This window comes from Ambystoma mexicanum, chromosome 1p, assembly GCF_040938575.1.
Source record: "Ambystoma mexicanum isolate Mex_15411 chromosome 1p, UKY_AmexF1_1, whole genome shotgun sequence".
In the NCBI taxonomy this organism is placed as follows: domain Eukaryota; kingdom Metazoa; phylum Chordata; class Amphibia; order Caudata; family Ambystomatidae; genus Ambystoma; species Ambystoma mexicanum.
In genome coordinates, this window is record NC_090921.1 from 694,484,025 (window position 1) to 694,505,241 (window position 21,217).

Below are 21,217 nucleotides of genomic sequence, written 5' to 3' on the forward strand. Positions count from 1 at the left end.
GGTTCTGGGGGTACCTGGAGGCGTAGACTTGGCATTGGGCGTTCTCCTGAGTAGCAAACAGGTTGATCTCTGGGAAACCCCATTCTGGGAAGATGTTGGACACAATGTCTTCGTGCAGTCGCCATTCGTATTCTTCTGGCAGAGGAAAATCTCTGCTGAGTACGTCTGCCAGAAGATTGAGGTCCCCTGGAACATGTTGGGACCAATCTTGTGTTTGAGAGCCCATATCCAAATGTTTTGTGACAGCTTGGATAGCCCTGGAGAGTGAGTGCCCCCCCCGTTTGTTCAGGTAAAACATTGCTGTAGTGCTGTCTGTTAGGATCAGCACCGTCTTCCCTTGCAGTTACGTCTGAAAGGCCTTCAATGCTTTGAACACCGCTAATAGCTCCAGTAAGTTTATATGGTTGGACGCTACTTGAGAGGACCACACAACGTGTGCTGTCTGCTGAAGCAGGTGAGCCCTCCACCCCGTGAGAGATGCATCTGTCGTGAGAGTGGGTTCCACTGCAGGGGTGGTGAAGGTTTTCTCCTTCAAGAGGTTTTCTCTTGACCACCACTGCAGAGAGAGAATGAGGGCTGGTGAGACAACTACCAGACCTTCCCATTGTCCGCTGGCCTGACACCACCGGCTGTTGAGCCACTCTTGCATGCGACGCATGCGCAGCCGCGCGTGGGGAACCAAGTATATGCATGACGCCATCATCCCTAGCAAACGCATGGCTTTGCGTACCATCATCTCCCGACTCGACACATATTGAGGGATCTGAGAAAGCATGTTCTGAACCCTCAGGTTGGAAGGGAAGAGGAGACTGTCTTCCGTCTGAATTAGAGCTCCTGGAAATTGTTTTACTTGGCTGGGGACTAAACTGGATTTCTTTTCGTTGATTGAGAAACCCAGGCTGAAGAGGAGATCTACTGTTTTTTGGGTGTTCGAAAAACAAGCGTCGAATGAGTCCCTCGTGATGAGCCAGTCGTCGAGGTAAGGGTAAACTGGGACTGATAGTCTGCGCAGGTTTGCTGCTGCCACTGCCAGGACTTTACCAGTAAACACCCTTGGCGCGGAGGCGATGCCGAAGCAGAGTGCCTTGAATTGGTAATGCCTGTCCTGGATCATAAACCTTAGATATTTCCTGTGTGCTGGCAGCATTGAAATATGAAAGTATGCATCTTTCATGTCCAATGTTGCCATGAAGTACCCTTGTTTCAGCAATGGGATCACCTCCTGCAGTGTTACGATGCGAAATTTCTGGTGTTTTATAAACTTGTTTGCTGGGCGCAGGTCTAGAACAGGACGCATGGCGAGATCCTTTTTGGGTACAAGTACGTACACTGAATACCCTCGTTTACCTGAAGAATAGGGACAGCTTCTATGGCTTCCTTTCCTAGCAGTGCTTCCACCTCGTGGATCAGGATCTCCAGACGGTCCGTTGAAAGGCGCCGTGAGCGCGGCGGTCTGAACTGTGGAGGTCGGGCAAATTCCACGCAGTAACCGTGGGCGAACATCTTTAAGACCCACTAGTCGGAAGTAATCCCCGCCCATGCTTTGAGGAAAGATGTTAATTTCCCCCCGACCGGGGTGACATGGGAGGGGAACTGGACTTGGTGGTAATTTCTGACCAGAGGCTGTGGCTCCTCTGGGATTGGGGCCTCTGCCTCTACCTTTGCTGCTTTCCTGACCCCTTGAGGGGTAGTAAGTGGGGCTTCCAGATGTTTGATTTGTGTTGAAGTTACCCATGCCGTAGTTGTTTTGACCAGCATGGGCTTGCCCTCGAAAGGACCGCCGAGAGTTATTACCCCTCTGGGAGGAGGGTTCTTTGTAATTTGATGCAGAGACCTTATAGTCTCATGCTCCTTCTTGGCTGTCTTCAACGCCTCATCCACTGCTTTCCCAAAGAGGTTAGTCTCCTCAATGGGTTTATTACCGAGGGAGGCCTGAGTCTCAGGTCTAAATCCTGATGTATGCAGCCAAGCGTGTATTTTCAGTAGAGTCCCTTGAGCAAGAGACCTGCCTGCAGTTTCCGCAGTGTCCAGGGTGTTCTTCACCACATTCTGGTTAACCAGTCTTCCCTCCGTAACAATGGCGAGAAGCTTTGATTTGGCGGGTTCGGGAACCTCTTGGAGGTCTTCCTGGAGCAAATTTTATTGGGCAACAGCATACCTTGCTAATAGAGTAGTATTATTAGCAACCCGTATGGTGTATGCAGCTGCTGACCTGACGTTTGCCCAGGTCATACAGCCGCTTAGACTCCTTGTCCGGTGGTGATTGTCCCGTGGCAAGGGGTACCCCTGCCCTCTTTCGAGTGGTAGTCACTACCAGTGAATCTGGGATGGCGTGCCCCTTTGATGTATAGAGGGTCGAAAGGAGAAGGTCGAAATTATTTTTCGACTCTCGGGTTCACTGCCCGTGTTTGAGCAGGTGGCACCAATAAGGGAGCTACCCGTCTCTTAACAGAGTTAAGGAGGGGGATAGATTGACTTGCCAGAGGTTTTTCTTTAATGACATCCTCCACAAAATCCTGCTCAGGTACCGCCTCCTGTGCGGCCATTTGGAAGTATTCAGCTGCATTTTTCAACATGGAGTTGAATGCCATTTGGTCATCTACAGGAGAGGCCTGGCGAGCCGGGGTGGACAGAGGAGAGTCTAGGCACAAAACATCAGAGTCCTGATCTTGCTGTGTCCAAGGGTCTTGGCCTTCCTGCTGGGTTTCCCCCCAGTTGTCCGTAGTATCCAGTTGATCTTCCTCATAATTTGAGAAAAGAAGCTTCTTCTTCTTCATTATAGATGTCTCTATATGTGTTCATGTGGACCACGTCTTCCTGTTGGAAAACATGAGACTGATCTTCCTGAATTTGGAGGTTAGGGTCTACCCGAGCCTTTTTCAGGGGAGGATGATCAGAAGAACTGATAATCCGCTCCAGCCGATCCATACACCCTTCGAATTTTTCTGTAGTCCATTTAGAGGACCCAAACGGGCCTACGTGAGGAGAAGCGACGTTATCCGCACCGCGGCATCGAAAGGAATCTCTCAGGGTGTCGGAAAGAGGCTCTTGGCTATCTTCGTAAGGCCCATCGGCAACCCAATCTGCCGAAACTTTTTCCCCGGCTTGTCCCATAACCTAAGGCGGAACCGGAGTAAGGCCCACCGCTGTCGTAATTCTTCCGATGCTACTTTCAATAGTCCCAAATCGTCGTGAGACAAAGGCTCCTATGATTTATCGGCAGTTGTAATACCGTCCGCAGCGCTAGGGGGCCTAGCGGTCGGTTTTCCGAGTAGAGGCCTAACAGAGTTTTCGGGCCTACTGAGGCCTTAGAAGTCGAAGCGTCGGGCTCCCACACTTCGACGCATGTAGGTTTCGGAGTAGCCCCCTTAGTTTGTTTAGATTGCCCAGTCGCAAAATGCTGCTGCGGATGCGGGGAAGCTTTGGATCTGAACGATCCGAGGGAACCGGTGAAGATTTCGGCGGCCCCGTTGGCGCTTTCGCCTTTTTCGACGAAGGCGTGGAAATTGGTGTAGCGGTTGTGTTCTTAGTGTGATGCGCTTGTACGCCCCTGTCGCCGGGTGTAGTCCCTGTAGCAAGGCCAGAGTCGAGCCTTGAAGGGTCGGGATGGGTGTGGCGGACCTAGAATCGTCCGCCTCAAAGTCTAACATCCGAAACGGACGTTTGGTCATCCGAAGAACCCCCATCACTTTCAGCTGGCGTGGCGGTGGGGGAAGGGGGCTCCACGCGTGACATACCGTAGGCGGCCCACCGCTTTACACAGCGCGCCTTAAGGGTCTTAGGCCGAAGGAGTTTGCACGCCACTTCTCGTCGTGCTCTAGGGGGAAGACAGACGTAAAACGTCCTGTGTTCGTCCTTCCAAGGATATCTAACCCTACACTTAGGGCAGAATCTAAAAGGAGTCCTTTCCCTAGCCAAAGGGAAGGATGACCAGACCAACAGGGAAAAGAGGGGAAAGGAGGAAAGACATAACAATATGGCCACCCCGACCCCACTCTCCCTACTGTATTGGTTGGTCAGAGGGCCCGACCACGTGGAAAATCCGTCCGCTGGATATAAGGCGCCGAAATCCACAACCGTAGAGGATTCCCCCGTAGTCTTCGTCGAAGATGTTCTTATTGGGCGAAGTGACTTAACGGGGAATAAACCGACAATTCGGTAAAGATAAAAAATGTCTCTAGTAAGAGCTCTGCTATAGGGCGACCAGTTATCTGGGCGGAAAAAAACAATCTGGAGGGACCTCGGCTCGTGAGGGATTTTGGGTACTACACACGTCACAATGGGGATAGTGTTACAGACACACCTATGCCGATGTCCCCTTTCGGTCCCCGAAAGACAAAATGCAATACTCTACGGTTACCACTGGATGTCGGACCATATGCACAGCATGTGATTCTAAGCAGATTAACTAGCATCAGAAACATACATTAATAGTCCTCAAACAAGTCAACATCTCACTCTAACCACTCTCCTCCCACTTGCTCACTCCAATGAACTTGCCTTTATCAAATTCAACTCTGTAAGGTTTACCAAATTCACTGATACTACACCGTTTTTGACAATGTGGATCATCATCCCTCCTTCCTTCAAATTCTCTCCTGGTCTTCGAGGACACTATACTCTACTGGGTGTTCCCCTATCCCTCCAACTGCTCTTCTCCATTTTATGGGACTCTAGCATTTAATCCTAGACTACTTGCAATAAGTGTTCCTCAAGGATCAGTTACTCCTCTCCAATCTACAGCATCCTCACTCTACAAAGTAATTTCCTCCTTTGGCTTTAAGTATCACTCTTCACTGACGATACTCCAATATTATTCTCTCCCCCACCCTTCGCGCATAACCAACTGTTTTACCACCATTCACCACTGGATGACCCTGTGCTACCTCATGCTAAGCTCTTCCAAGACAGAGCTCTCTTTCTCCCCGTCTCCAACACCAAAACCACTCTCGCCTTTCCCACTGCTTTCCATTCTGACCTCACACTATTCCCATGGCTTGCAACTTTAGAGTCAACTTTGACAGCAACCTAAAATTCTACCAGTTCATCACGGTCACGGACACCACAGTCACATAACAAAAACATGGCCACACCTCACACACCAATCACCTAAAGTCCTTGTATGCCTAGTCTGTGCTCAGCAAACTAGACTACTGTGCAAGCGTACTTGTTGGTTTACTTAGCACTCTACTCTTGTTCCCCTCAACAAAGAGTTCAACTTTGCAGCACACACCCTTTTGAACCTATCCAGTTGTTTCCCCACTGTCACCAAGCTGTATCCCGCTCCGTGCAAAACTGCAATAATTAAATTCCAAATACTCATCTATAAACCCATACATGGTCTTATCCCCAGGGTTTCAAAATTAGGGGAGCTGGGAGCTATTTAGCGCCTGCTTGTAGCCTAGAAGAGACTGGTTAGCTTGACACCAACAGTGACCAGGAGCTACTTTTGGCTCCCCAGGCCAACCGATGCCGAACAAACAGACCTATGTGAACGTAACTGTGTGTTTGAGACAATCTATTAAGACACATCTTTATGACATTTAAAACCCAAGGAGCCATAAATGGACAAAATGATATGTTTCCATCTTATGTTGAACTTATTGTGGAACGCTATGTACTAGCTACTTGTTCCCTAGTGGTAGCTCTGGGTCCCTGGTTAATGCTGGATAACCAGGAGCTGCTTTTAGCTCCTGCTTGTCCAACCTAATTTTGAGCCCTGCCCCCCCCACTATCACCTTGCAGATTGCCTCTCACGATACTCTACCTCTCTGCTCATCTCTTCACAAGTTATGAGTCCTCCCCTTGCACTGCCTTCAGCTTTTGCATTTTTTTTCCGACTTGCTGCACTCTCATCGCTACAGTGAAACTATTTAAAACGAGGCTCCATCTCCACCTGCTAAAAAGGAAGGCGCTCCCCCTCACACCTTCATTTCCAAATTAACTGCACAAAGCACCTCTTCTGCAGTCTTCTGTCTGGACTAGTATGGACTAGTATGTAAAACTGTAAATACTGGCCTCAAACTCTCACTGCCTGAAATATTGATATGTCCTCCAATCCCAGGTATTACCACTTCAACAACAGCTACATGTGATTCAATCTAATCTGTTAATGTATGTCAGTTTTATAAACCGTGAACTCTTTTTTTAAATATTACTTAGCAATGTGATTCTCCATTAAAGGATGATTTGGTTACTGTAGTCCGTTCAAACAAAAATGCAGATGTTCTATACTTGCAGACTAGAATACATGTTAAATTGGCGGGAGGTGTACTGCTGTCTGCGAAACAATACAACCAGCATTCTAGTGCTAGGTTCCCCCTCTGACTAAATTGTGCGCTTTGGGGCAAATCACTATCTGCCGCGGACTCAGATGTCTGATCTATACAATTTGAGAGCATTTTTAAATTCGGTAATAGCGAGGGCTGTTTGTGAGCTATGTATTAAATATTGTAGGCTTTGGAAGTCAGTTTTGACAGAAAATCCTGAGCTTGCAACGTAGAATGCCCATGTATGGATTCAGCTGCCCAATTGTGCTTACAAAACAAGCTTAGTATGTTATATAGGAAAGAAACAGCTGCGAGAGATTAAAATTGATGCCCTGCCAGAGTTCAGATTTAGCCTGGGTCTAAAACCTTTGGAAGACTACACTAACTGTAAAACGTATAACTAGTCGCCTTGTGAAGGAGAGAGCAGACAGCGATGAGAGGCCATGTGGGTCACATGGTAGATTGTACAGCAATGTGGAGTCTGCTGCAGAGGAAATAAAAAACCTGTGTCTCTGATATTTAAAACTAAATTCTGTTCTAGTGTTTCATTTTGCCTTAAAGTTATCTTCTGAACACAGGCGGGAATACAAATAAGTATTTTCCCACAGTTAAAATGAACTAAACATTTAAATTAACTTGCAATATGAATTTTGAGGACAATATGTCAAGTTGTGAAACTGAGCAATGCTTTTGATGATAAACGGGCATCCTGTAGTGCTCCACTTGCATACCCTTGGTCTGTCCACCTTACCAATTGTGGGGTCGTGGTCCTCAGGAAACCGGTGACTGATGAACTGCATAGTCATTGCTGCAAACGCAAGCAAGGATAGGAAAAAACAAAAATACAAAAAAAAAAAAATTAGCTTGTGAAATTAATTGCAATACCAGCAAATAGATTAATACTGCACATTGGCACCACATGTCAAAAAGGAGAGGGCTTTTAACTTTAGCGGACCAGTTGGTTTCCATATCCACAAAGAACACTGTCACAGTAGACTAATAAAACTCAAAGTCACGTCCACACCATCTCTTAGAATGCTCCAACAGACCCCCATTGTTAATTTGGAATTTTAGTTGGAGATGGGTACAATATGGGCCCTGGCATAATACACTATAATATGCCTACCAAAACAGCTGCACTATTTTAAGATAAAATTGGAAAACCTGAATTTGACAATATGCTTTCAGAGCATCTTCTCAACCAAAGAATGAAAGTATACTTACCTAATAATTGGTGTAAAGCGCTATATAAACTAAATAAATACAAATATGCACGTAGCACAGTCCAACAGACTCACTCTCTCTGCTTGAGGGTTCTAGGCAACTCTAAAAGAACAAGATAAGCACACATTCCTAAGGTGCAAGTATGGTCCTTGAAAAAGCAGTGCAGCTCTAGCAGGAAACTGACAAATTCAGAAACTACTCTTATAGTAACAATCGGATGATTAGTAAAATGGACTTTGCCTAGAATATGGCTCTACTGAAACCACAAATAGGTCTCGACTAATATTTGTCATTAGTAATCTATTGCTGTAGCTCTCTTGTAAGGGGAACAGACTCAACTTTGAGATGGGATGCTCACACCTGAAACTGGGGGATTTTGAATATTTGCAACATGTCATGGCATGTAACCCACACGTCGTTAAGATGCGCAGTGCAGCCATAGATGGCACAGCTCTTGGTCATTGCCCAGGAATGACAGTAACAGATGGCTTCAGTCTTGCTGCTGAAACCAGAGGAGGAACAGAGTCAATTTAGAGGCAAAGGTGCCAAACATCCAGAAACTCCTGCACATTCTTGCTGAGGCCCAATTCCAGACTTGGTTACCAAGGTAAGGATGGGACTCCCTAGACATGGTTAATGGACAGCATAGTACAAAGAGGGTTACCAGAAGAAGCCCCCGTCTTGTGTTTATCCTTCATCCTGTTCCCAACAAACAGGAAAAGAGCAAGGCTGGCAGAAAGAATACTCCATAATATAAATTACGTAACTTTAAGAATCAGTTCCCAGTCTTCGTGAGAAAAGATCCCAAATTGCTATTCGATGCAAGTTTAATTTTGATTATCCGATTGTCAAAGCATTCCTAGAAAAATTAATTTGTACAAAATACACATTTGTTTTCCGCCATTTCAAGCTGTTAGAAGAAATCTTAAATAACACTCTGAATTAAAAATGAAAGCACTGGACTGCATAGAAAGCTTTACACGTTCAATGCTAAGTGTGTTGCGGCTGGAGTGTTAGGTTGGCTCAGAGTGTCGAGGGGACCCTATGAAACTTTTGAGGCTTTGGTTACTCCTCTTTTTCGTTCTTTTCTTGAAGATTCAGGATACCTCAACCCTTTCAAGTCCAGTTTTCGGCCGGCCGGGGACCCAAATCGGTCCTGGTGCTGTTGATTTGGCCCAGATCGTGGATGAGGGTGGTATCGGAGCCCTGATCCTGCTGGACCTCTCTGCTGTATTTGACACTGTGGACCATGGCATTATGTAGAAGCTGTCTTTAGCAGGTGTCTACGACCTGTTTCTGGCGTGGTTCCTGTCCTTCCGATCACTCAGTCTCTCTTTCTCCATTCATCTCATCTTCTAAGCCCCTCACTTGCTCTGTCCCTCAAGGTTCTGTTCCTTGTCCCCTTCTCTTTAATATCTATATTCAGCGCCTTGTCAAACGGATTCACTCTTCTGGGTTTCAGTGTTAATCTTGTGCGGACGACACTCCGATCTTGGTGCAGCTTGATCTTTCTCTCCCTGCTACTGCTGAGCGGTGCCGCTCCTGCTCATGTGCTGTCCATTATTGGATGGGAAACAATTGGCTTTGCATTAACAGTGATAAAACAGAGGTCCTCATTGTCTGCTCCTCTTCTACCCCTGTGTGTTCCTCAGCTTTCTGGCCTGTCGAATTTGGCCCTTTCCCAGCCCCCTCAGTAGTGTTTAAGAAACCTGGGTGTGAAGATCTCTGCCCCACGTTAGTGCAGTCTGCCAGTCCGTCCAGTTTAAAAGGCACATTGCGCTGAATGTTCTCGATCTTCCCCCTGGTTCGCCCCATGGTTGTTTCTTCCTTAACGTTTGGCTCCCTGGACTACTGCAACGCAACCTGCCTACCTCCTTCACCGACTTCAAATCCTTCAGAATTCTGCAGCCAGGCTGGCCACCGACGCCCGTTATTCCTCTGCATCTCCTATACTGCATGATTTGCATTGGTTGCCTGTGGCCAAATGCATCAAGTTGAAGGCACTCTGTATCTTTCAGCAGGTCTTTTACAAAAAAGGGCCTGAATATCTTCAAGCCAAATTAGTTCAGTATTTTCCTTCTCACTCTTTGAGCTCCTCCACGGCCCTGCGTATCATTACTCCTAGTTACAAATATTCTCACTTTGGAGGTTGCTCTTTCTTTGACCGGCGCTCAGCTATGGAATTACCCCACAGTGTCTTTGTGAGATCTCCGATCACCTGTCCTTTCGACGTGCCCTGAAGGGGTTCTTGTTCAGTTTGGGTCGAGGGGGTGTCCCCCGCCTATTCCTTTCTCAGTTTTTATCGCCTTAGCGCCACAATGCCCTTGTTGGCGAAGGCTGTGCTCTAGAAGTGTATATAACATAACAGTCCTGGACTTTCCATTTACAAACCATTGTAAGGGACGCTTAAGTCCAACTGGGCCAGTTGGCATGAATGAAGACTAAACTACATAAAAATGAAAGGCTTCTTAATAATTCAACCATACGCTAACTCAGGTTGGGGGTGCAGAAGAGTTAGAAAAAGCAGTGAGGAAGGGGGTACGGGGTCGAGAGGTGGGGAATGAGATTTTAAAATCGACTCCATCAAAAATAAAGAAAAACAAGACTTTGGTATCCAATTAAATATTTTATATTAAAAGAGGAACCAGTACAAAAACCAATGAACCTATCTTTGCTCAAGACTTGACAAAAATAAATATATATTAAACTTCAGTTAAAGTACCGTGAAACCGCACGGCAAAAACCCCACAAAATCAACAGACTGATACCCGGAGTAAAGTATAATCCTTTATTGCAGCATCTCATTTTAAGACAGACAAGAGGCGATTAGATATGAAAGCAGAACTTTGTTTAACAATGCATTTGCAGCATAATGTATGAGTTTGAGGATATAAATTTCAATACTTTTGCCATCATATGTGCGAGGAGTTGAACAAATATGCACAGGCATTTGACTGTTTTTTTCACTTTTTAAGTTGTAAATATTTGCACTTCATTGTGATGAGATTTATGATGTATATGTTCAAATGGTATTGAAATATGAATGTATGCTGCGGTTCTTAACTTTGCACACAGTATCCACATGAGGTAAGCCGGGATTGAGTGTATTTTATCTATCACACCCGGCACATAATCCGTTATCCTGATCCCATTAGCGATTTAAGCTTCTGATTATAATTGCAAATTAATACTTCCAGGATTAGTCGCAAATGTAATTTCTCGCTACATTAGGTTTGATAGCATTGTCTAGATGTTCTGCTATTAAAGCAAGGTAATCATGATACATTTTATATCATATGAGTGTATCTACACCACTCAAAGATGGTGCGATCTGCTACTGTGAGTGCTCTCTAGGGCAGACACATGACGGAGCAAAGAAGGCAGTGACTAATGAAGCTTTAAATGGTCTGGAAACGGCGCTCTAAATTGTTTTCATTTACCTGCCAAAGTCAATCAAATGGATGGAATGCGTGTTTTTCACCGTGTGGGCAAGTGTGTTTATATTGCTTGATACCTCTTGATTGTGCAAGCTTTGTTTTATTAAGGAATACAGTGCATTGTGAAATGCACTGTATTCATTAATAAAAATGTACAAAGCGCTTTTCTGCAAGTTCTTGCACCATTTTTGATCTCTTTCCATGCTTAAGCTGATATAACTGTACACTTTAGAGAGCTAGAGAGATGAACAAGTTAATTACCCTGGTAACGTTCTTTCGACTGGATGTTGCTCCAACGTATTCCTCATCTTTGAAATTTAATGTCCAGCTTAAACTGCCTTGGAAAAACTTTTTGGGCAGGGGCCTTGTGCATCGATGGCATCGAGTCGATGTCTCTCGAAGGCCCCCGTCGAGGGCGACATCATTGGAGGGTATATGTAGCACGCGCAGCGCCCGTTGGCCTCAGTTCTGTTTTTCCCCTCCACGTGTAGCCAAGATGCCCACAAATACGGGCATGACAGTACTTAGTCTTTGTGGAATGGAAGCTGTAATAGCATGGGAAATTCTACAGAGGGGTAGGTTGGGAGGGCGATGAGGAATAGGTTGGAGGAATATCCAGTCGAATAACCAGGTTACTCACCCTAGTGACCACCTTACTCCTAGTCCATAGTCCCCTTTCCTCCAGCACTCCTCACAGAACTACAGAGTGGATGGAAACCCCCTACTGAAGAAGGTTCTTCAGCACAACCTGGCCAAACTGAGCATCAGATCTGGAGCTCAGGTCTAGATAATAATGCTTACAAAAAGCCGATGGGCAAGCCCAAGTAGCCCCCTTTGCGATGGTCTCCCAGGGGATATATTTCTGAAAGGCAACTGCAGCTGCCTTGCCCCGCACCAGGTGTGCATGAATACCTTTAGGAGGCTGCAGTCCTTGGACAGTGTAAGACTTCGTAATACAGGCTGCAACCCATCTGGAGATAGTCACCTTAGAGGCCTGCTTACCTTGTGGATTACCAAAGGTCACCAACAGTTAAGAAGAGCTCATAAATTGGGAAGTTCTGTCCAGATAGAACTCAAGAGCCCCTCCAACATCCAAGCAGTGCAGAACCCTTTCCGCTTCTGAAGCAGGGTTCAGGAAGAAGACCGACAGGGAGATTGACTGATTTAGATGGAAATCCGAGACCACCTCCGGCAGGAAGGGTTGGTCTGTAGGACCACCTTATCCTTGTGAAAAACCAAGAAGGGATGCTCCACCGACAAAGCCTGGAGCTCACTCACACGCCTCGCTGAGGTCACAGCAACCAAAAAGGACACCTTCCACAACAGGTGCTTGAGGTCCACCGTGCCCATTGGTTCGAAGGGTTTATGGCACGCCGCCGTAAGGACCACATTTAGATCCCACGACGAGTGCGAATTACGAACCAGGGGATAAAGGCGTGTCAAACCTGCAAAACGTCTCTTAACCACAGGATTAGACAGAGTAAGAGCATTGGTCCATAGACAGGTAGGCGGATACCGCCGAAAGATAAGTTCTGCATGACAGAACATGAATTCCCGACTCTGCTAGGTGGGATACAAAGGAAAGTACCGTGTCAATCGTAGCCGCCCTTGGGTCCAGTTGTTTGTGTAAACACCAATGACAGAACCTGAGCCATTTGCTTCTGTACTGAGACCTCGTCGAGGATTTCCTGGCTGCCTGAATAATGTGCATGTTATCCGCAGACAGGTTGAGATGTTCTCAAGACCTGAACTCCGGCACCATGCCGCCAAGCTGAACGACTGTGGGGAGGGGTACCACAGCTGTTGATTCCCCCCCCCTGGTGAAGGAGATCGGGACTCACCGGTAACCTGATCAGTGGATACACCGACAGGTGATGATGTTCTGAGAACCAAAACCTGGCCGGCCACCACGGGTCTATGAATAGAAGAGAACTGTTCACTGTGTTCTTCAGCTTGCAAATCTTCCGATGAATCAGAGGCAGAGGCGGGAAAGCATAAGCCCTCATGTTGTGCCATGGAATCTCGAGAGCATCCCCCAGAGGAGGCTCCCAGCCCGTTTCTGGAGGCATACAGAGGAAGCTCCATGTTTGCCGCTGTCGCAATGAGATCCACTTCCGGAGTGCCCCAACGCAGGAAAATCTATGAGAGGATCTCCGCCTTCAATTCCCACTCGTAGCTGACCATCGTCCACCAACTGAGGGTATCTGCCGTGACATTCAGCTGGCCCAGAATGTGTACTGCAACTAGCCAGACACCATGACGAACCGCCCACTCCCAAATCTGGACGGACAGGTCCACGAGAGGGGGAAGACTTGGTGCCCCCCTGCTTGTTGATGTAATTCATTGACACCACATTGTCCGTGCGGCTACAGACCACTTTGTTGGCAATGATAGATCTGAACGCCTTGAGCGCTAGTAAGATCGCCAGAAGCTCCAGATGATTTATGTGGAGGAGCTTGTCCTGAGGCGATCAAAGTTCCGAGACCTGAAGAAGATCCAATGTCGCACCCCACTCTAGAAGGGAGGAGTCCGTTGTGACCGTTACCATAGGGCGAGGGTCCTGAAAGCCCGCCCCCATGACAGGTTACTGAGAGACTGAGAGACGACCACCACTCCAGGTCCGCTCTCATGGAAGCCGGAATCATTATCAACTTGGATCCACAGCCTGACGCCAAGAACTCTGAAGAGCCATCTGAGTCCGCCTCATCTTGAGACTAGCAAGAGGAAGAGCCAATATGCACGAGGCCATGAGGCCCAGAAGCCTCTGGAACCACGAGGCCGAAATGCTCTCCGACTGCGCAAAAATCTGACACGTGGCCAACAGATCCGCGATTCGGTCCCTGGTCAGGTAAACTCTGCAGTCGATCGTGTTCCAGCAAAAACCCAGGAAAATCAAGTCCTGAGATACCTTCATGGAAGATTTTCACCTGTTCACCGACAGCCCGAGGTTGAACAGGAGCTGGAGAGACTGAAGATTGCACGCTGCTTTCAACAGGCAAGGGCTGCGTAAGAGCCAGTCGTCCAAATATGGATACACATGGATACCCTGCACATGAAGACAGGCCGCGCCGAGCTGAGGCCAAAAGGAAGCACTCGAAACTGGGGTAGATTGAACTGGGAAAGGTCTAGGATGGTGCACAGGCCAGCCTGTTTGGGTTTGGGCACCGCAACAGCCGGGAGTAGAAGCCCTCCCCTCGTTCCCCAAGGGAACACAGCTCTGAGGTCCAGCAGTTTCGGAACATCGGCTTTTAGGGAGGACGATCCCGACTGCTGGAAAGGAGGGTTGAAGGGTGGGGTAGGGGGTAAGGGTAAGCGGAAGCCCGCCCGAAGACCCACCTGTCCTCAATGGGTGTCCTCGGTGATGGTCTGCCACGCCTCCCAATGATACGCAATGCGTCCTCCCACCGGGGTCTCGTGCGAGCATGGAGAACCCTCATTTGGCGGTTTTCCGATGGTGTTACCACCTGAACCTGAGGAGGCGGCTGAGGAGCGGGAGAAAAACCGAGTCCGTTGCTGCCTCTGGCGGGAATTACCCGATGGGGGTATCCACTCTGCGGGATTTGCGATCTAGAAACCCTATGAAACCAGAGGAGGGCCGGCTTTGCGACAACGGTCTCTGGGTTCTAAAAGGAGTTTTAACCAAGACGGACAAGGATTTAGCTGTCCGGGTGCTGTCCTTCGTTTTGGTCAGCTCTACATCCGTTGAGGAATGGAAAAGCTCCTTACCGTCAAACGGCAGGTGCAACACCTTGTCCTGCACCTCTTTTGAGAACTTGGTGGCGTGCAACCAAGCCTGTCGAGAGGTATCAACTCCTAGCATAAGGCCCCGAAGTGTCGACGTGATGAGCCGCGGCCTCCAGCAGATCCTGGGCCAAGACCCTGGCATCGGACAATCCCACCTTAAAGTCCTCCAGCTTCTCGACCGGAATGAATTCCTCGAACTCAGACAGACCTTTCCACATTTTCATATTCACCCCCGCTAACACTAGTTCCGCATTGGCCTGCCGGAGCTGCAGGGCCGAGTTAGCAAAAATCTTCCTCCCAAGGGAGTCGAGGAGCTTGTCCTCCTTCCCCAGGACCTGAGTAGCCGTCGTAGAAGCGGATGCTGCAGGCCTGGACTGTAAAGTGGCCGCAGCCACCACCGTGGAGGAGGGGAGCGGACAAGATGCTAGGGCCACCTCTTCCGAAGAATGCAGCCTGTAGAGCGCGTCAATTTTCTTATTGACAAAAAGTCCAGCGTGTGGCTTCTTCCAGACTCTGCAAGAACAAGCCGGTACGCTCCATAGGAGATAAGGTGAACGCCCCCGAAAGCACACCCTCCTGCGGAGCTGGTGCCTCGGGCACTAGAACATCCAATGGACGCATCATTTCCAGCACCCGGTCATGGAAAGCTCGAATACAGCGGGGCTGGTCTTCGCTGTCCTGATCGCCCTGCGCATCATCCGACAGGTCAGGGTCTTGCTGAACTATATCTGGCACCGCCTTGTCCACCGGGGACAAAGGAGGAAAGGGCGGAAGGGTAGGGGGAGGCACCGTAGGCAAAGGCGGTGCCGGCAGAACCACCAATGTCACGGGTGGAGCCGGAGGCGCAGGCTGGCATATCTCCCTATAAAGACACATGAAATATTCCCTCATGGGGTCGGTACGCATGAGCGTCTGAAATTTGCCGAAAAAGGCATCCTCTGGAGTCGGCTTTGGAGATGCCGGAGGAGGCCTCTCATGAGGAGGATAATTCCAGGGATGCAGAGGGGAGGGTTGCCAAACAGGCCCATCCCCAGAAGTGTCCACAAAAGTCAACGGTGCTGAACCCACAGGCGAGATGTTGTGCGGAAGGGGCATCCGAGCGTTTCAGTCGTAAACTGGACGAAACGGATGTGCACAACGAACCTTATGTTCACCCACAGGACCAATTCTTACACCTGAGGCCGATGGCGTAGTTGTAGGGGAAGCGCCCAAAATGGCCACCGTGATCATGGCGGGAACGGCTGCCATTTTGCTGTTACCTGAGGGGAACTGCGGCACGTGTGGAAGTGAGGCAGGGGTCCCCACCAGTGGATCAGGGGTCTTCATTTTAGCCTTTACACAAGGAACCTCGGCTGAGCCGGTACTATGTGGCATGGAATGTTTCTGCGACATACCAATAGCCAAACATGCCTTCACAGGAAGGACCTCAGGACTGCCGGGACCAGAGCACTTTGAAAAAGCAAAAAAAAGTGCAACATTTTAGTTCTTCCTCTCTTTCTGCGCGGGGCACAGCACGCGGCCACAGGACAGAGGAATGTCCCATAAGTATGGAGCAAAGGGGACGGGATGTAGGAGTAAGAACATTACCAGTGGTCTTCGAATGGATTGCGTCCTCCAAAGTATTCCTCATCTTTGACAGACTCCCAAAGCAACATTATAATTGGAGGAGGGTGTAGAATTTATAAATTAAGCATTTTCAAAAGCAACTTCTTGAGAATGGGAAGCATCCAGAGAATAATGTTTTGTAAACATGTGTATTGATGACCATGTTGCAGAATCACAAATATTCTTAAAGGAATGGTTTGGTAAGAAATATTATTGTCCCTATGGTTCGGCCATGTGTTTTTAACCATAAATCGATCGATCGTACAAACATTTCCTATGCACCTTACCAGAGTTTTCGTCTCAGGAACACAAGCGAAATCAGGCAGCAGGGCGCAGCCATCTTGTGATAATCTTATCACTTGCCGCATCACCCTGGGTGACCTGCGTTTGAGGCACTAAATCATATCCCCCTCCCCAGAGCCTTACCTCACTAGACGCGTACCGCCCATTTCACAACACCAAAGCACGTCTTGTGTCAACATTCTCTGCGCTTCAGTTTATGACGTTTCGCCATGGAAACGGCAGGAAGCCTCTTTCCTCAATAAGTATAAACAGACAGTTTCACAACACACAACAGCAGATTTTCTTTTCCATTCCTCCCACTGGATTTCTTTGAGTATTCTGTGACTCGTTTCTGTGCTCTGGTCAGCCACCTTCGTTGCTTGTAGCCCGTGTGAACAGATACCAGTACCACCGCTATAAATTATTTTTGTTTACCACACAATGGCAACAATAATGCCCTACCTGTACGAGCCCGAGTATTCCGAGGAGGAATTACTGGAAAGAGAAAGCTGTGTAAACGATGGGCCTTTGGACGACAGTTGGGCGGACGTTTCAACAGACGAAGAGCTTGGGCCTAGTCGCATGGACGGTGTTTCCACCTGGTGTACCTGCAATTGGTGCGCGCTAATGCCAACCGAGGAGGAGAACTGCTGCTGCTGAGAAAACTCAGGATGCTTGTCCTACATAGCGCAAGGTGATCCACAGACGCAATGCGTTACCGAGCTGCCAGACTTCACGGCAGCCTGCCTCACACGGTCCGTGTTGAGGATTTTGATGGTGCTTATGCAGGAACTTGGCGCAACAGTTCGCCCTCGTAATCCAAATAATGAATAAGTATAGTCTGGTTGTGATGTCAGTTAGGCCACTACTATTTCATGGTTGTCCCCTATATTCTCGTAACTTCAATATATCATTGTCATATCAGTTTAGTTTTGCAATTCTCTAGTAATAGTCGCATAAAAGTCGTTCAATATTGTGCAGTGTCTAGTTAGCATTTGTCCTGGCAAAAATGCCATTGCATACAAGAATTGTCATTGACAACTAAGGTTTAATACACTTATCTTGGTCATTTAAAAACAGTTTGCATCTTTCTCTTTCACAGGTGGTACCGGCTGGTGGCCTATCGTTCGTACATATGGTGGCTTCATGGGAGGCTTGGACAGCGGTCAGTACAGGGGATTTTGCCTCGCTGAGCTGCAACCAGACCTTTACAATGTGTAGTATTTTTGTGCCATCAAACTAAGAAACCAAATAAAACACAACATATTTTTTTATCAATTGTTGTTTCAGTTTTTAAGTGACTCAAGTGTGTTTCCGTTCAGCAGTGTTCCGGTGCCTTGTCTGCACGCCCCAGGCCCATCCATCCCCCTTCCACTATAAAAGGCAGTTCGCACCAGTGGATGTGCACTGCCAAGGGGTGCTGTCAGGGGCGCGAACGGCCAAGGTGCCAAACAACATGTACACTTCAAAAGGTATCTTACACCCAGGGCCCATTGTTCACATGGCCTCCTCAGACCCTGTGTCTCCAGGCAGGCTCCCCTTGAAGCAGGGCGCTCCCCGGCAATACACATAATACCACGACATATACAAGTAATTCATTCACAAACAAACCCCTTTTTGTTATTCTTTATGAACCACTTGATATTTACCATGACAACATCTTTGAGCACTGCAAGTCATCTCGTGATCGTGCTACTCTGTGACCGCTTCGAGTGAACTCGTCAGTGTGCTACCTATGAACATCTCCCTGTTCTCCTGCCACTAAGTACTCTGCTTGCTGACTCCAACTGTTTGTCAAGGTAAGGGCATGTATCCTAATCATATCTCCTTCATTTGTAAATCTATATCTTTTTCGAAGTAACGTACTCAGTAGTGCTATGTTAATTTGTCTTATTGCTATTGATTTGAGTCTTTTTATGTTATCGATATATCAATTTTTATCAGTGTCAATTGGCATCGTATTGCATCTTTCGCGGACGTGTCTATAGTCTAAGCAAGTTTCCTTTTCGTGCATGATAGAACATTCAAGGGACGAGTAACATGTTCTGATTTTGAACACATCAATGAATCTTTTTTGAAATGTATCCTATAATACAGCCGCCCACACTGCATTGGTTTTGCTGTGGTCCCCAAAAGAAAGCGTGCAATGAACAATGTATGGTCCAATTCATTCTTTCTCACATTTTTATGCAAAATAATTTTCTAATAATGTTGACCTTTATTTTGCAGAATTTACAACAATGCCTGCATGTTCTATTTTTGGTTGCCCTTCGAAGACCCATGACAAAGCCAAAGGCATTCCAATGCATGTATTCCATAAGACTGTTGATCGAATAAGAGAATGGGTCAGATATTGTGGATTTCCACCGGAAGAGCTTGAAAGTAGAGTCAAACAAGTCTTGGAGGACAAGAGGGGCCATCGATACCGCATCTGCAGCCTGCACTTCAACACGGATATGTACGACGCATCCTTGTACACAAAGAGGCATCAACTGAGAACAATTGCTCCCAAACGCTATTCCGACTTTATTCGTGAAAATGCCGCCACAGGTGAGTCACGCTTCCAGATTTAGCTTACACCTGTATTTTCGGTGTAAATGTAATTTATAATACTTTCGATATTTATGTGATTGAATAACTGTTTAAAATCATAATTATTTTGCTAATCAGTCCTTGTTTTTGAGAATCCACGTAGAAAATTGATTTATGGGGACAGATAACTATGCTATATCATGCATTTACATAATAATTTTCTCGTATTCAGTCTCCAAACATGCCACTTTTTAATGTTGGAATTTCTAAATCGAATAATACTTACCCTTTACAACTCCATGACTATCCACTGAATATGAAGCAAAAAGATTCAACATCCATGTCTTGCCTTGAGTCATAAACCACTTTGAGTGTGTATCAGGTAATCTTACCTAGCTATTCTGTTCCAGACTGGTTTTATGCACGGAATTCTAGATAATGTGATAATATTTAAATCTTGTGTAATTGTTTTACACAATGTTTCATTCGTACTTTACTTTTGATATGTACCTTTGTCTTTCCAAATTGTGTGGCCAGTTTCCAATATTTTCGTCCTTACTAATGCAAGTACTGTGTTTCAGAGAGATGCAGGAGCGTCCTCTACAATTACATTATCCCTTGAAGTTGTTCCAGAACCAGACCTTGCAGTTGATCCGGAGCCAGAGATATGCGTACTTACAGTACCATCTAATGAAAGAAAGTCGGTCTTATTATATGTGTAATGCAAATGACTTATTTCAAAAGGATACCATTTTCCGTAGGGATGTATACAAGATCCGTATATTGAACGGGAGGCATGTGGATCTGAGTCGGTGGGCCAGCTTGCTGATAGTGATGTTAGATTAAAGAAGGTTTCAAAGAAAAGAAATAAAAATAAGGTTAGGTATATACACTATTTATTTGGCAATTGTTTTGTGCTGAGGCCTTCATTATATGCTTTTTTAATGTAAATTGTACAACACTATGTTGGATTTACACTGAACATCCCTTTTCCTATCTGTCCTGTAGTTGCCCGATGGAGTACGGACTATGCAGACACAGACAGCGATACAAATGGCAGATGCTGTTTGCCAAGCTGTTTTCACCATGGAGGAACTATTAACGGAGGCGTGGCGTGCTCACACTCGAGATGCCTATGTCCAATGGCCAGAAAATGAATTTAATATGACCGGCAAATCCAGCAAAGTGTTTTTGGACCATTGCTACAATGCGCCTGCTCCGCCAGATGAAGTTGAAAGTGAATTTATAGAAGATAGTTTTACATTACTCGATGAGCACTTGGCACAATCGACAACCGCCAAAAAAATGGCCCCCCAAAAAACAGTCCACATTGATGTTTTCTCCTATCCATGGTCAAGTAACAGATGTTGAAATGACAGACTGAAGCATCAACGCTATTGACCGACGAACCAGACAAAGATATCGACTACAGTATGTCCAGTTTGGCTGATATGTCAACAACGGTTCAGTCCGAAACAGTGTTGCCGGATGACAATCTAATAAAAGAGGCCAAATACATAGTATTCGACAGCAGCTTGATGGAGATTATAAAGATGCTGAAATGTGTGCATTCAGTGGGAGGGCTAGTATGTGGGAAGCCATTGGTGAGCAAGACTCGTCTAACACAAGGCAGTAACCTCAAAATACATGCCACCTGTGAAAAGTTCCATAAAACATTTTCATGGTCCGCTCAACCAATGCTGGGGAAACTGCCAGCTGGCAATCTATTGTGTGCAGCAGCTTTACTTTTCAGTGGCTCTAGTTTCACAAAGTTATCCAGTTCAAGTTTGTGGGACTCCATTTCATTTCTAAAACGCAATACTATAAATACTAACGTGATTATCTATTCCCTGCCATTAGTGAAGCTTGGAACATTCAAAGTACATTCTCTGACAAACGGTTCAGGCTAGCCGGCGATGAACAGTGTGACAGACCCAGAATTTCTACTAAGTACTGCACCTACCAATTTCAGAACATGGAAACTAAGATAATTGTGAGTTCGGTGGTCGTGCAGATGTCCCGATGTAAATCCTCAGTGGCCACGGAGAAACTTGGTTTTATGAAATCACTGGAAGATCGACAATCGAGGGGAATGCAAATCGACCTCATAGCCACAGACAGACA

At 46.7% G+C, this 21,217-nt stretch overlaps 1 protein-coding gene across 1 annotated transcript in view; it reads right to left on the bottom strand.

The window, feature by feature from the left end:
- Positions 1 to 21,217, bottom strand: part of RIT1 (Ras like without CAAX 1) — a 651,953-nt gene that overhangs the window by 307,472 nt on the left and 323,264 nt on the right. The window contains exon 3 of the mRNA XM_069649919.1: positions 7,021 to 7,077. Coding sequence (XP_069506020.1) covers positions 7,021 to 7,077 — 57 coding nt within the window. The remainder of the gene's footprint in view (positions 1 to 7,020; positions 7,078 to 21,217) is intronic.